Source organism: Biomphalaria glabrata, chromosome 4 (genome assembly GCF_947242115.1).
Source record: "Biomphalaria glabrata chromosome 4, xgBioGlab47.1, whole genome shotgun sequence".
In the NCBI taxonomy this organism is placed as follows: Eukaryota; Metazoa; Mollusca; class Gastropoda; family Planorbidae; genus Biomphalaria; species Biomphalaria glabrata.
This window is the reverse complement of record NC_074714.1, coordinates 12,659,686-12,674,000: the sequence shown is the minus strand read 5'-3', so window position 1 is coordinate 12,674,000 and position 14,315 is coordinate 12,659,686. Positions and strand designations below refer to the sequence as shown.

Here is a 14,315-nt window from a genome sequence, read left to right as displayed (position 1 = left end):
TGATACTGTAAAATGCTTTTTAAAAAATCACAAAAAAAAAAACCCAGCCATTTGGTTATTGATTGACAGATGCCCCCCTCCCTCAACAAGCTGTGTGATAAGGGCATTGAGTCAATTGTTATATCATTTTCTTTATGTCCAGCTACATTTGTTCAAAAGAGTAGTTACAGAGCCCAAGAAAACCTTGACTAACTAGGTGAATAATTATGTTTAAATAAACATTTGATATAGTTAATATATTTTGTAAATTAATTTAGGCTGAGATTTAGTAAAAAAAAATAATTTTAAATGCACTAAAAAAAAATGAAAACCCAATGAAGACATCAGATTTTGAGCCTTATAGATCTGTACTAACAACAAAACATTTTAAAAACATTCCTTAAAAAAAGACAATACTTCCATTATAGAACAAAAAAAAATTCAAATTTCTTTTTAATACAGCATATTGCAATGACCTTAATAAAATCCATTCCAGTTAATTCTTAAGTTAACTTTGTTCAAGACTGAGAGGAAGTGCATAGCACAATATTAAAAGACTGGAGCAGTTTCAATCTACAAAAGTTATGCTTAGCAAGCATTAGACTGTTAAATGTCAGTCATATTTGGCATTAACATTTTCATGGGTAAATAATACTATTTTACTTTTAAAGATTTTCATACAATACTATGAGGCAAATCCATAAAATAACAAGCTTATCTCCTTAATTCAACTTTTTATTCTCCTAAGAACTAATGAATGTTAGATTCAAAAACATTTTTTCTAAAGACTAGTAGAATTATACATTCGCATGACCTGTATTTTATTCCATGATGGGCGGGGTAATTTTTTATATTTTTAACAATACCTCTACATAAAGTCAGAACTAGATGGATGGAGGGTGACCAACGAGCTAGTAATTCTTTTCTAAGCAATATGCATCCACTGTTAAATTTCTAGGAAAATCATTAGAGCTATTTTTGAGATCAGCATCCAGGTTGGTTCCATGCAGGTTCCATGAAGTTCTGACTTGAATAGAGGTATTGTAAAAAGATGAAGCAAATCAAAACCCACTTTAAACCTGCGATATTTGTGGACGGAAGTGTCTCTCGAGAATGGGGCTCCACAGTCACACTAAAAGTGTTCTACAAGATGAAACAATGTCTTTAGGACTGAAGGAGGCCAACAAAAAGATTGGCTATTTCTTTGTGTTCAACCAGAATACATTGAACTTATGTAGGTTCATTGGGAATTATGCAGGCAATTAAAAAATAATGGCAGTCATGCTTGAATGTACAATAGGAATGGAGGAAGACAGGATTGTTTTTATTTTGAGTTTTTAGTTCCTATGGTTTCTGATATCAACACGTGAACATTTCCTAATCACTTTTTGTTTATTTAATATTTAAAGGTACACTTTGTTCTATATACACTGTTTTACTACAATAGTAGGTCACTATAGACATTCATGTCAGAAGGACTTTTCTTTTGTAATCTACTGTCACACTTATGTTGGTTGAGCTAAACATATAGAAACCTGATGATATCTGATTGGATTTAGGACAGGAATGTACACATCTCCCATAAAGCTTTGACAAGAAACTCTGCAGTTTGGCGACTCATAGCTTCCATACAGGTTGTGACACTGCAGATACATAACCCTTAGCTCTGGCGACACAAGACAATTGACTCTCCACATTGGCAACAGGAATCATAGTTATAAGGCAGTGTCCTGTTCTAGTTGTATGAATGACTAGCCTGCATTTTGCCTCCAGCATGGGTTGTAACACTCTAGGCGGTAGATATGCTTCCTGGACACATAGGCTTTATAGGATTCTTCCCATTTGAACCATTTCTCATATACCTACTATTAGATTTTTTTATGCCATGACCTAGACTTAGAAACATTAAAAGACACTTGTCTAGACAGGTTTATGTCTAAACCTTCAGAGCAAATTTAAAGAATATTATATTTTTAAAAATCATTATGGTCAAATCAGAAGTTTTTTCATTTTTGGCCAATTAGCTAGTAATTTGTTTTCCCCAAAGATATACATAAACTGTCAAATTTCTAGGAAAATTGTTAGAGCTGTTTTTGAGATCCTTGTCCACCCAGAGTTTTGTTTCACCCCATGAAGAATTTGCAAGCAAATACGCGAAATTGTATAAAAAACAACACTGAGTGCAATAAAAAGAAATAAAATGGTGAAACAAAACAAATTTAAAAGTAAATCAAAGTGTTCCCTTAACAAATAAAAAAGACCAATTTCATATTTATTATTCATTTTATTTCATTGATCACAAATTTGATTGACAATGTCTGAAGCAAGCAATAATTTACATTGTTCACATTTCAAACAAACATTTGTATTTAAAATAAGGCTATTCCAGCTAGATACTATCTGCAGTTACAATTCAGAAAATGTTAATCCCTTTTAACGAATAAGCTTATGGAGACATATTCTATTTTACACTAAAATAATGGCGGTCTAATTTATCTTCTTATTTTATAAAATACAGATTTAACTTCAAAGTAATGCATCTTGGTTCATATGAACTAAAAAGAAACAGAAATAGTAGTAAGGGATTGTTGATCAGATGTTTCGTTGTATGCAATTTCTAAATTAATTTATTAACTTAACTACCGTTACTGTTGTTTTAAAAATTCCTAAGATCAATCATTTTTTTTTTTTATGTTCAAAGATTTTACATTTCCCTGGTACACAAGAATAGGACTTGCCAGTCTTATTGTCAAGGTCACGTAAAATAACTCTGAACAAAGTTTCACACATTTTGTCTGTTATGTATAAAGTTCATTTAATACTGATATCTAGGGACTTTAAATATTCAAAAGATCTGATATGTATATTAGTAAAAAGAAAAATTAAATGAAAAGAAAGAAAAATGCTAAATAAGAAAAAAAAAAAAACAAGTTGTGATCTCCAGAAATATAATTCATTTGTTCATTATAAGAGACTATTTTTTAAAAATCCTGTAAGTCAAACTAAAACTTTATCAAAGGGTACAATACTAAAAAAAAAAGAAATTTATGAGGTTATTATAAAACATTGCGGTGAATCCTTTGTACACTTTTAAAAAATCACAATCTAATTCTTTGGCATCTAACTCTTCTTGATCAAGTCACAGCACTCAGAGCCTGGGCTGCTAAACATTAGATCAAGCATCTGCAATGCAGTTCAAGCACTTGAATGAAATAATGTGTTAAAACTAAGTCACCTGAAACCTGTCTCAACCAGATAGAACAAAGCATTACAGAAAAACTCATCCCACCCCCACCACTCTCCTCAATTTGATTGAACTTAATGTGACCAGTATTTTCAACAGTTTTATGCCCAAACTATTAGTTATAAGTAGGAGAAAATACTGAATGAAATAGAAGTGATTGATAGCAACACCTACATAATATATATAAAACCAGAACAGCTCAATACAATGTTTACCTTTATGTCATCTCTATCAGAAATAGTTTGTGTTAAACAGGTAACAAGTTTTAGAAAAAAAAAGTTTCCATTTTCAGATGAGTGTAGCTAACAATGATCCCACATTTCTTTGCAGAATGGTTCTGAATCCTCCATCTAGCTTAGTTGTGCAGTTAGCAAGAAGAAGGTGTACAGGTTCTCCAGGAAACACAATATAGTAGTGATGATATTTTTCAAAGCACTGAGAAAAAATGAGAACAATGACATAAGGTGATTAGACACACACAAAACAACACACATGCCACTAATAGAGATATCTATTTTTCTATAGCTGTGCATCTAGATTTAAGTAAAATTTGGAAAGCTATTTTCTTACATCTGGTCCCATGACACCCAGATATACTATAGTTCTTGTTCTTGTACATTTTTTTTTCTGAATGACCTTATGGTGTGCGTTACAGACTGTTATCACAATAACATCTGTTCACCATCAACTGTGCCGCAAGAATTTGGGTCAGGATGTAATAATCTTCATATCTGAAGTCACAAACTGTACTGATTAAGTCAACTAGCTTTTTTGTCAGGTTATAAAAATCATCATTTTTTGTGTGTGTTCTTCAAAATTTTAATATACTTCATTGAGAAGATCATATCCAAGTCTTCTATCCTTACAGGGTGACTGCGTCACATGTACTTCATTGAGAAGATCATATCCAAGTCTTCTATCCTTACAGGGTGACTGTGGCACATATACTTCATTGAAAAGATCATATCCAAGTCTTCTATCCTTACAGGGTGACTGCGTCCCATGTACTGACCTATTCACAACTCTAAACACTGCTCTTCTCAACTAGTATGTCATTCCTTGAGTCATCTACTTCTGTTTTCCTCACTTTCTTCCATCAAGTACTCTGCCCTGTAGGATAGTATTTCAAAAGCTCTTTGATCTTGTAACCATCGGAACTTTATGGCTTTATCCCAATAAGCAGTCAAAAAAATGTGTATTGTATAACTAGCTTTCATCATCAAATCATTTAGATGCCTTGCTTACACTTCATTTGGGTCTGAGACCTAGCTAATGCCTTGCTAACATTTCATTTTGGAATAAGTATATTGATGTCTGGTGTGAGACATTATTCTAATTACTGAAGAAGAATAAAGATAAATACATCTAGATCCAGTGTTGAATTGTTATATTTTAATTTCTAAAAGCTTTGAATGACAAAATGGATTAATGAAAATGTAAATTGGCTCTTTATAAGGTTGTTCTGGTTATTGATTTGGAATTTTACTTAAAAAAATAATTCTGTATTTAAACTAAAGTAAAGTGGAAAGTCCAGCTTATTTTTTACAGTAACTATGATAGTGGTTTTAAAGCTTAAGAAACCAAAAACTTTTTTGTGTCCAATTAGGGAGCACCAAGAAACTTTGTAATAGTATTTATAATTTTTGTGTGTGGACCAAAGGTTATGAAATGCTGTCCAACACTCAAAAACTATACTGTAAAAGTACACAATCATATGAATTTGTGTCTACCTTAACTTCTGATCTCTTTGTAGATGTTTCATCGAGGATGAATTCGATTTGACCTTTTCCCTTCAAATGCTTCATGCATGTTGAATGCTAGGAAATACAATAAATTACCTAATATTATAATAAACTATTAACAGAACATGTACCTATGACAAAAAATATATAAACAGAAATCCCATCCATAAAAAATCAACAAGGCAATTTGCAATAAACAAAATCATCCTCATTCTACAAAAGAAAACAAGAATTATTTTTTAATTTTTTGAGGCTCAGTAGACTGAAGGGAAAGGATAAATATTTTAAGAGGGGGGAGTTATATATATATATATATATATATATATGAAATATAGACAATTATTTTATTAATATATTTGACAAATTAAAAAAAAAACAGGAGATATCATTTACCTCACACCCACAGCACTTTGTTCTTTAGCTCCCAAATTTTAAACTTCTCAATTTACTTTCAGAGGGGAAGTCACCAATTCAAAGATATGCAAACAAACTTATCACACATAAAATGGTGTTGGTTTTTTTTGTTCTTTATTTCCCCACTTCTAAATGAAGATTTAAAGGGAAGAAGCATAGGATGTCTAATCATACATTTGCTGATTACTAAATTTTTGTAATAAGAATCAATTCAGAAATTCTCTGCCATTACATTTTCACTCAAACAGAAATAGAGCATATGATCTGTTCTAAAGGAGAGACTGACTAACCCTGGTGAGAATGGATATCAAATGATTGTTGAAGGTGGCTTATAAAAAAACAACAGAATCTGTAAATTCAAAGCCTGTAATAAAAGAACTGACCCTGGCTGCTTTTATCAGAGAACTAAAAAAAAATAATACAAATAAAATTCTCTAAAAGATGATAATAAAGATTGAATATGTGCTTAAAATATCCACTCGTTATGATTGTATAATTTGTGCAGCCCAGAAAAAATTGACTGCATGTTTTAAGAAAAAAAAATTAAATCTTGCAGACTGACCTTTGTAAAAGATTGTAGTGAAGGTCACATGGGGCAACAACTCTTTCACTTTCTTGATAATCTTGGCGTCATCTTTATGGGAGGCTAAGTTGTTCCATATTAGAATCAAATCATCCCTGTCTCGAATGCTGACACTGATACCAATAATATCATCCTCTGAAGCAAAAAATATTTTTTTATCATCCTTTGAAACTAACAAAGTTTTAAAGTAAGCAAAAAAAAAACAACAACAAAAACCCCTGACTTTTGATATATTTGTATTTACTAATAAAGAACAATGACAGATACTGGCTTTTTCTGTGCCATAAGTGCCAAAATAAGTATCCAGACATGAGAAATCTTGTAAAATACAGTCTTAATAATTGTTGTTTTAAACCTACTCATTCCACTAGATACCTATCTCAATCCCTTTGTTAGACTATCTAACATAATGTTAAATCTATTACCTGTCTTGAGCTAAATAAATAACTAGCTTAATTAACTGCAAAGAAACTACTTTAAAAGGATTTCAAGGAGATTTTTGAAGTTACATACAGATTTAGTCCACATATTATTTTATTTTAGTACTGTTTGATAAAAGTTCCTGGGCTTTAGACAAATGAAAAAAAAAAATAAATAAATAAATGTGAATGGGTGGAACTACAATGTAAAAAAAAGCATATTAAATAGCCATAAACTGCATTTATTAAAGTTTAGGATCCCATGCATATGAGTGTTTGGGAGGCTTTAACATCATAATGTGAATTTATATTGAATAAGTTAGTTATAGAAAATATACCAAATAATGAACTGTTTCTAATTAAGATTTTAATGAAGCTATTTTTATCTCAAGGAGATTCCAAGACACATTTATGTCTTGAATTGAGGACCCAGGTGGAAAATATTACCTCAACAGTGATTCAAGGCACATTCTTACCAAGCTTCATCAAGATAAGACAAACGTTGCTGCTTTCCATGCACCACATGCACATAGTATACAATTTACTTTATACATAGCATAAAATACATAAGGTCAATCCAGTGACATTGTTTTTGTTATTTAGGGAGGGGATTCTAGCATATATAATGGCTTTTGCACTGATCTAAAGAATATTCATGCCAAGTTTGATGATTTGTTCAATGGTGTTGATGCCTATAAATTTAAACCAAGAAGTCATGATCTGCTTTATATATGAGATATACAATGGCAAAAGAAATACTTAGATTAATGTAAAGGATTCATCATTCTTGGTTTGATATTTGTTTATCAAGACCATAAAATATTTTACAACAGATATAACTACTCTTTCAATTTGTAGTTTTCTCTTTTGTAAGAAAAGTTAGGCTATTAAAAGTCAAAGCTTCTCTTCTAGAGGAAAGAAAATGAAACTGAAAAGAATGCATGCTATCCTAGCTAATCAAGATAAAGACATCAGCTAGAACATCAGAACTAATGCATGCTATCCTAGCTAATCAAGATAAAGACATCAGCTAGAACATCAGAACTAATGCATGCTATCCTAGCTAATCAAGATAAAGACATCAGCTAAAACATTAGAACTAATGCATGCTATCCTTGCTAATTAAGATAAAGACATCAGCTAGAACATCAGAACTAATGCATGCTATCCTAGCTAATTAAGATAAAGACATCAGCTAGGACATCAGAACTAATGCATGCTATCCTAGCTAATCAAGATAAAGACATCAGCTAGAACATCAGAACTAATGCATGCTATCCTAGCTAATCAAGATAAAGACATCAGCTAGAACATCAGAACTAATGTATGCTATCCTAGCTAATCAAGATAAAGACATCAGCTAAAACATTAGAACTAATGCATGCTATCCTAGCTAATCAAGATAAAGACATCAGCTACAACATTAGAACTAATGCATGCTATCCTAGCTAATTAAGATAAAGACATCAGCTAGGACATCAGAACTAATGCATGCTATCCTAGCTAATCAAGATAAAGACATCAGCTAGAACATCAGAACTAATGCATGCTATCCTAGCTAATCAAGATAAAGACATCAGCTAGAACATCAGAACTAATGCATGCTATCCTAGCTAATCAAGATAAAGACATCAGCTAGAACATCAGAACTAATGTATGCTATCCTAGCTAATCAAGATAAAGACATCAGCTAGAACATCAGAACTAATGCATGCTATCCTAGCTAATCAAGATAAAGACATCAGCTAGAACATCAGAACTAATGCATGCTATCCTAGCTAATCAAGATAAAGACATCAGCTAGAACATCAGAACTAATGTATGCTATCCTAGCTAATCAAGATAAAGACATCAGCTAAAACATTAGAACTAATGCATGCTATCCTAGCTAATCAAGATAAAGACATCAGCTACAACATTAGAACTAATGCATGCTATCCTAGCTAATTAAGATAAAGACATCAGCTAGGACATCAGAACTAATGCATGCTATCCTAGCTAATCAAGATAAAGACATCAGCTAGAACATCAGAACTAATGCATGCTATCCTAGCTAATCAAGATAAAGACATCAGCTAGAACATCAGAACTAATGCATGCTATCCTAGCTAATCAAGATAAAGACATCAGCTAGAACATCAGAACTAATGTATGCTATCCTAGCTAATCAAGATAAAGACATCAGCTAAAACATTAGAACTAATGCATGCTATCCTAGCTAATCAAGATAAAGACATCAGCTACAACATTAGAACTAATGCATGCTATCCTAGCTAATCAAGATAAAGACATCAGCTAGAACATCAGAACTAATGCATGCTATCCTAGCTAATCAAGATAAAGACATCAGCTAGAACATCAGAACTAATGCATACTATCCTAGCTAATCAAGATAAAGACATCAGCTAGAACATCAGAACTAATGCATGCTATCCTAGCTAATCAAGATAAAGACATCAGCTAGAATTATCAGAACTAATGAATGCTAACCTAACCTTCTGACATACAATCTGACAACTGTTCTCCAATGGCAGCTAGAAGTAGTTGCTTCCATACATCTTCCTGGCAAAGAAGCACACAAACATAAAATTAGATCTCCAGAAATACAAAAGATTAAAATACTTTTTTTTTAAAGTTAAATAGCTTTCTTTTGACAAAAGTATGCATAACAAAATACTATTTGGTTATAGATACATTTAAATGTCTTTAGATCTACGGTATCCATAACTATGTACTCACTGTATCTTGTTTTTTACATTTAAAGGTCCAGTTTCCCCCTTCGCTGTTCTCTTCATCTTCCCTGTTTCATTCACAAGTAATGATGTCAGCAAATAAAACAAAGGGTTGAAAATATAAATGTCTATATAATACCTTATGGTCTTTAAAAATGTAAATAGATAATTCGTACAAAATATTTAATTGAAAATAGTGTGGCAGAATAGTCAAAAGTTGAGTGCCTTATCCAGGCCTGTGAAGTCTTGCTACACAGCCCCTTATACCTTCTGTCTACACTGCACAATGAAGTGACAGAGCCTCTGTTCCATTGGACTCGCATGGCCTGTGACTAGCATGTAGGAAATTTATACAGCCCCATGACCAAAAAAAAAAAAAAGGGTTGGGTACCACTGTTTTAGTCCATTTTATTTAAGGATGTGTGACTGTGAAACAACTGAAAAACATTTTTGTCTTCCTACTTACCAAACAGGTCTTCGTTGTGCTCTCATCAGATGGTAGCTGTATCTAATACTTAGTTTAGAGGGTTCTGGAATATGATTGTAAACACTCCAAAATCCCTGCATAAAATAACATAAATTCTATTCAGTTGTGTATAATCAGACTTTTTAAATTCAAATAATACATGAATCACACTACTTGAAAGTATAGTTTAATTAAATATATTATACATGTATCAGGACAATGCCTTTAATTTATCACCAGAAGTAACAATATATTTTTTAATTTCTCTTTATTTAAAAAGAAATTCTTTTAACATCTAGTTTTAAAACTGTTTCTAATATGAATTGGAGGCGTGGTGGCTGAGCTGTAAAGCGCTTGGATTTTGAACTGAGGGTTCCGAGTTTGAATCCTGAAATCTGGGATTTTGAATTTCTGGATTTTAGGGCGCCTCCGAGTCCACCCAGCTCTAATGGGTACCTGACATTAGTTGGGGAAAAGTAAAGGCGGTTGGTTGTTGTGCTGGCCACATGACACCTTCGTTAACCGTGGGAAATAGAAACAGATAACCTTTACATCATCTGCCCCATAGATCACAAGGTCTGAAAGAGGTATAGTATACTTTTTTTTTTACAATAAAAATTATTTACTTTGCAAACACACTATTTTTTTTTTAATTTCTCCAAATTATGTTCTCACATATGAGTTATAGAGGATTAGTCCCTTGATACATAGATACAATAAATGTCTTGGAAACTAAAACAGAACATAACTTTACATGGTTTTCTACTGTCAGAATGATTGAGAAGAGAGTTTATGATCCCAGAAGAACATCACTAGCTGCTATAAGAGAAAGGAGGCTGGCAGGTAAATTCTAATTTAAGTGCTATATTAAGTGCTATATGTTCTCAAATATTGGAATGTTCACCCCTAAGAAAAAAATGTAAATAATTCAATAGGATGAATAAAGGATTTTCATAGAATGCATGTCGATAATTATCAGTAAACATTTTCTGTCTTGAAAGAAGAAAAAAAAAAGACACTAACTTGTACTGTGTCTACTGTGTAAATCTTTGTAAGTGATGATTCATACTGTTGTACAGTTGTACCTCGTACAGATCTGTCAGATACAAATTGCAATAGTTTTACTGTACTTATCAAAATACAATATATACATACATATAGGAAACCCTGCTGGACACAAGAAAAAACTCTGGATACTTGGGCCACGATGTCTTCATCATCTACAACAAATAAAAAAGACAGACAATGGACAGTAAAAAAGGGTTTTAGTTTACTTATCTGTCTGATGGTATTGTTGGCCAGCAAGGCAATGAGCGTGATGATGTGCTGGTTAAAAATTTGACATCTCAGAAAGAGACGGACTAAGATGAATAGGTGAGACCAAAAAAAAAAAAAAAAAGGGGGGGGGGATGTTCAACTCCATCTCCTTTTATAGAAATGTGTATAAGTTGATCCAGTGCACATGGACGGAGCCTGACTTGTACAACAGTTTGATCTCTATTCCTAGTTTAGAGTTTTTGTCACTGCACTGCTTCAAATGAGGAAACATACATGTGACATTTTAACATGTGATTAGTATGATTGCAGATATGCCCAACCTGTGACCCCAGCTATGTATCAAGGATTGACCTCTTTAGTCACACAAGAAGTTGCAAAGGGAAAAGATCATCTCTTGAGATGTAAAGAGTTCTAGATACATATATATATATATATATATATATATATATATATATATATATATATATATAGATATATATAGATAGATAGATATATAGATATTTAAAATGGTACTGGCCAATATATAACTCAAACTCAGAAACTGTCTATTATATTGTTATAACCCTAGCTCAATCACAGCCATTCAATGTGTAGAAGGTGCATTCTAAGTTGTGGACTGTTAGAAACTAGACTGGAAAGAACTGTTGACATTGCAGAGAAAAATGAAGTTTTGTATATGTCTAGGAGCTTGAGTAGAGGTTGTGATCAAGACAGACCTTTTCATATATTATGAAATACAGAAGCTACTTTAAAAAGCTTGTTTCTAGGTCAATCTAGTCATGCATGTTGATCAATTACTTAAATTCTGTCAAGTCATTGGTTTTCCTGGCTGACTCTGGCAACCCATTTCATGCTCCAATAGCACTAGGAAAGAAGGAGCATTTGTACAAATTTGTCCTAGCATATAGAACAAGAAATGTTTTTGTATTTGAAGATTATGGTTTAATGTTTTATGTATAATTGCTACTTTACTTTAAAGTCTTCTATCCTGAAGGGTTTCTAAATTTAGTAATTTTACTAAAGGTGTTAATTAATCAAAATATGAATATTCATTTGTGTCTGTTCTAGTTTCTTAATGTCCCAATCCCAAACAGAGGATGCATATTATTATTATATTATATATATATTAGAAATTTCTTTTAATAAACCCTAATGCTTTATTTGATTTTTTTTATAGCTTCATTAATAAATAGATTCCATAATAGTTTTTCATTTATTATAACACCCAGGTATTTTGCATTTTTAGATTGTGTTACTGGTTTACCATGAATAAGATAAGTCAGATAAGTGGAGTTTACTTATTATTATGTATTTGTGGTGTCCTGTAACTAAAGACCTGTCCTCTTTAAATTGCCTCCATTAGTTTCATTACAATATTCAATATATAATATAGTTTGCTAAGTATGATGACTATCTTAGTTTTATTACACCACTGAAATAATTGATTCTATGTAACTACATTCTCGATCTAGATATTTCTTAGTTACTGTCTGTAGACTCTAGTATCTCTACACTATAGATTATCATAGTCACTATGTCTACAGGCCAGCTATGCCTTATCTTATATAATACAAATGTTACTTCAAAAAAAGAAGATGATTACGTCCTATGCGCCATGCATCTAGTCATGCATGTTAACCAATGACTTAAATTCTATCAAGTCACTGGTTTTCCTGGCTGGCTCAGGCAACCCATTCCATGCTCTAATAGCACTAGGGAAGAAAGATCATTTGTACAAATTTGATCTAGCATATGGAGTGAGGAATGTGTGTTTATCTTTGTGTCTTTCAGAGTATTTTATTAGATTTTGTTTTTGTATTTGAAGATGTTATATGGTTCAGTGTTTTATGTTTAATTGCTACTTTACTTTTGAGTTTTCTCTCCTGAAGGCTTTCTAATTTAGTGATTTTACTAACTTAAAGGTGTTACTCTAGTCAAATTTGCTCTATTTTGTGTCTGTTCCAGTTTCTTAATATGTTTTCTTGAGTTGAGGGGTCCCAAACAGAAGATGCATATATTCTATTACTATAACCAAGGTTAAATAACATTTTTTAGTTTTATGTTCTTATTTGATTTAAAGAAATTTCTTTTAATGAACCCTAATGCTTTGATTTTGTTTTTTATAGTTTCATCAATATGGGGATTCCATGATACTCATGATAGTTTTTTTTATTTATTATAACACTAAAATGACTAATAACACCTAGATCTAGATATTTTGCATTTTTAGTCTGTGTTACTGGTTTACCATGTATAAGAAAAGTGGAATTTAATTGTTTTAGTTTTTTGTTACTCTTAAAGCTAAAGCCTAAAGCTATTTGAATTATTATTTAGTCTTAAAGTGGTTTAAGTTATATTTGGTCTAGATCTAGAAATTCTAAAGTCTTTACTAAAGCGAGTAAAGGAGGCTAAAGAATAGTTCTATGTTAAATTATTATAACTATCATAGAGACTAGAGAGTAGAGTGATAGGTCATAGAGTAGACTAGACTTGGGTACTACTACTACTGACGACTACAGTCACTAGGCTAGGCTAGCCTAGTGAAGCCTAGTAATTAGTTTCACTGTGCCTGTCTAGTCAAAATTGACAAAATCATTCAAAATGTCTTTTTTAGATTAGAATCTATCTACCTATCGATCCAAAAGGTCCATGGGGTATTCAGTGGCACCAAAGGCACATCTTTGGACTCTTTGGTTACTGTTTCACACATACGGTCTGCATTATCCATAAGTTCTAGCTTCTTTTCATAATCTGGTGCATCACTTTGTTTGTCAACATTTGAAGCAGCCATTGCAAACTCGAGAAGAAAAATACAAGTCACGTGATATAAACGGTGGAGCTCTCCCTTTTCAACTAAGAAAACAAAAAGTCTTTGTCCTTTCAGAGAAATTCTAGAATAGATCTAGATCTATATCTATTAGTTTTATAAACCTAGACAACACTCTAAGACCTATCGACACATAAAACTAAATTCTACTTTTATAAGCTATATTTCAAATTATCAACTCATTATTGTTGATTTCCTAAGATAGGGCTGCCTACTAGATCTAGATTAGTCACCAATGTATTGTTCTCTTGTCATAACATACAAAACAGACACAAACACTGAAACAGTGTAATCTCTTGACTAGGGTTACCAAACGTCCGGCAAGCAACAAAGGGAGGAAGGACATGTGTGAACAGCGCTTTCACTGTTATTTAGCACTGCGATTGCATTTTATCCATCATTAATCAAATCAAATATCTAATGAATAGATAATAAAAAAAAAATGGAGAAACCTAGACTGCCTAGAGTCTAGAGTAGTCTAGACATGGAAGGACAAAATCCCCCATATAACAGCATAATACCCCCCCCCCTTTCCTAGAGGGGTGGCCGCCACTTATATCTTATCTTATCTTATATAATACAGACGTTACTTCAAAAAAGAAGATGATTACGTCCTACGCGTCATGCATTT

General features: G+C 32.2%; 1 protein-coding gene across 1 annotated transcript; it reads right to left on the bottom strand.

Annotated features, from left to right (window-relative positions):
• Positions 1-2,243: 2,243 nt before the first annotated feature.
• LOC106078848 (eukaryotic translation initiation factor 4E type 3-like) lies at positions 2,244-13,909 on the bottom strand. Its single transcript, XM_056025683.1, has 8 exons — positions 13,488-13,909; positions 10,603-10,675; positions 9,580-9,674; positions 9,121-9,181; positions 8,877-8,943; positions 5,942-6,097; positions 4,954-5,040; positions 2,244-3,658 (listed from the first exon to the last, which is right to left on the bottom strand). Exons 1-7 carry the CDS (start codon positions 13,646-13,648, stop codon positions 4,982-4,984), a joined length of 672 nt encoding a protein of 223 aa, XP_055881658.1. The 5' UTR covers positions 13,649-13,909; the 3' UTR covers positions 2,244-3,658; positions 4,954-4,981.
• Positions 13,910-14,315: the final 406 nt, after the last annotated feature.

Excerpts from the sequence above, each read along its gene's own strand:
- LOC106078848 (XM_056025683.1), bottom strand. The coding sequence starts at position 13,648 with ATGGCTGCTTCAAATGTTGACAAACAAAGTGATGCACCAGATTATGAA. Across the intron at positions 9,675-10,602 it reads ACACAGTAGACACAGTACAA|GGATTTTGGAGTGTTTACAA; the intron begins GTTAGTGTCTTT and ends TATTTTATGCAG. Across the intron at positions 9,182-9,579 it reads GCACAACGAAGACCTGTTTG|GGAAGATGAAGAGAACAGCG; the intron begins GTAAGTAGGAAG and ends TGAATGAAACAG.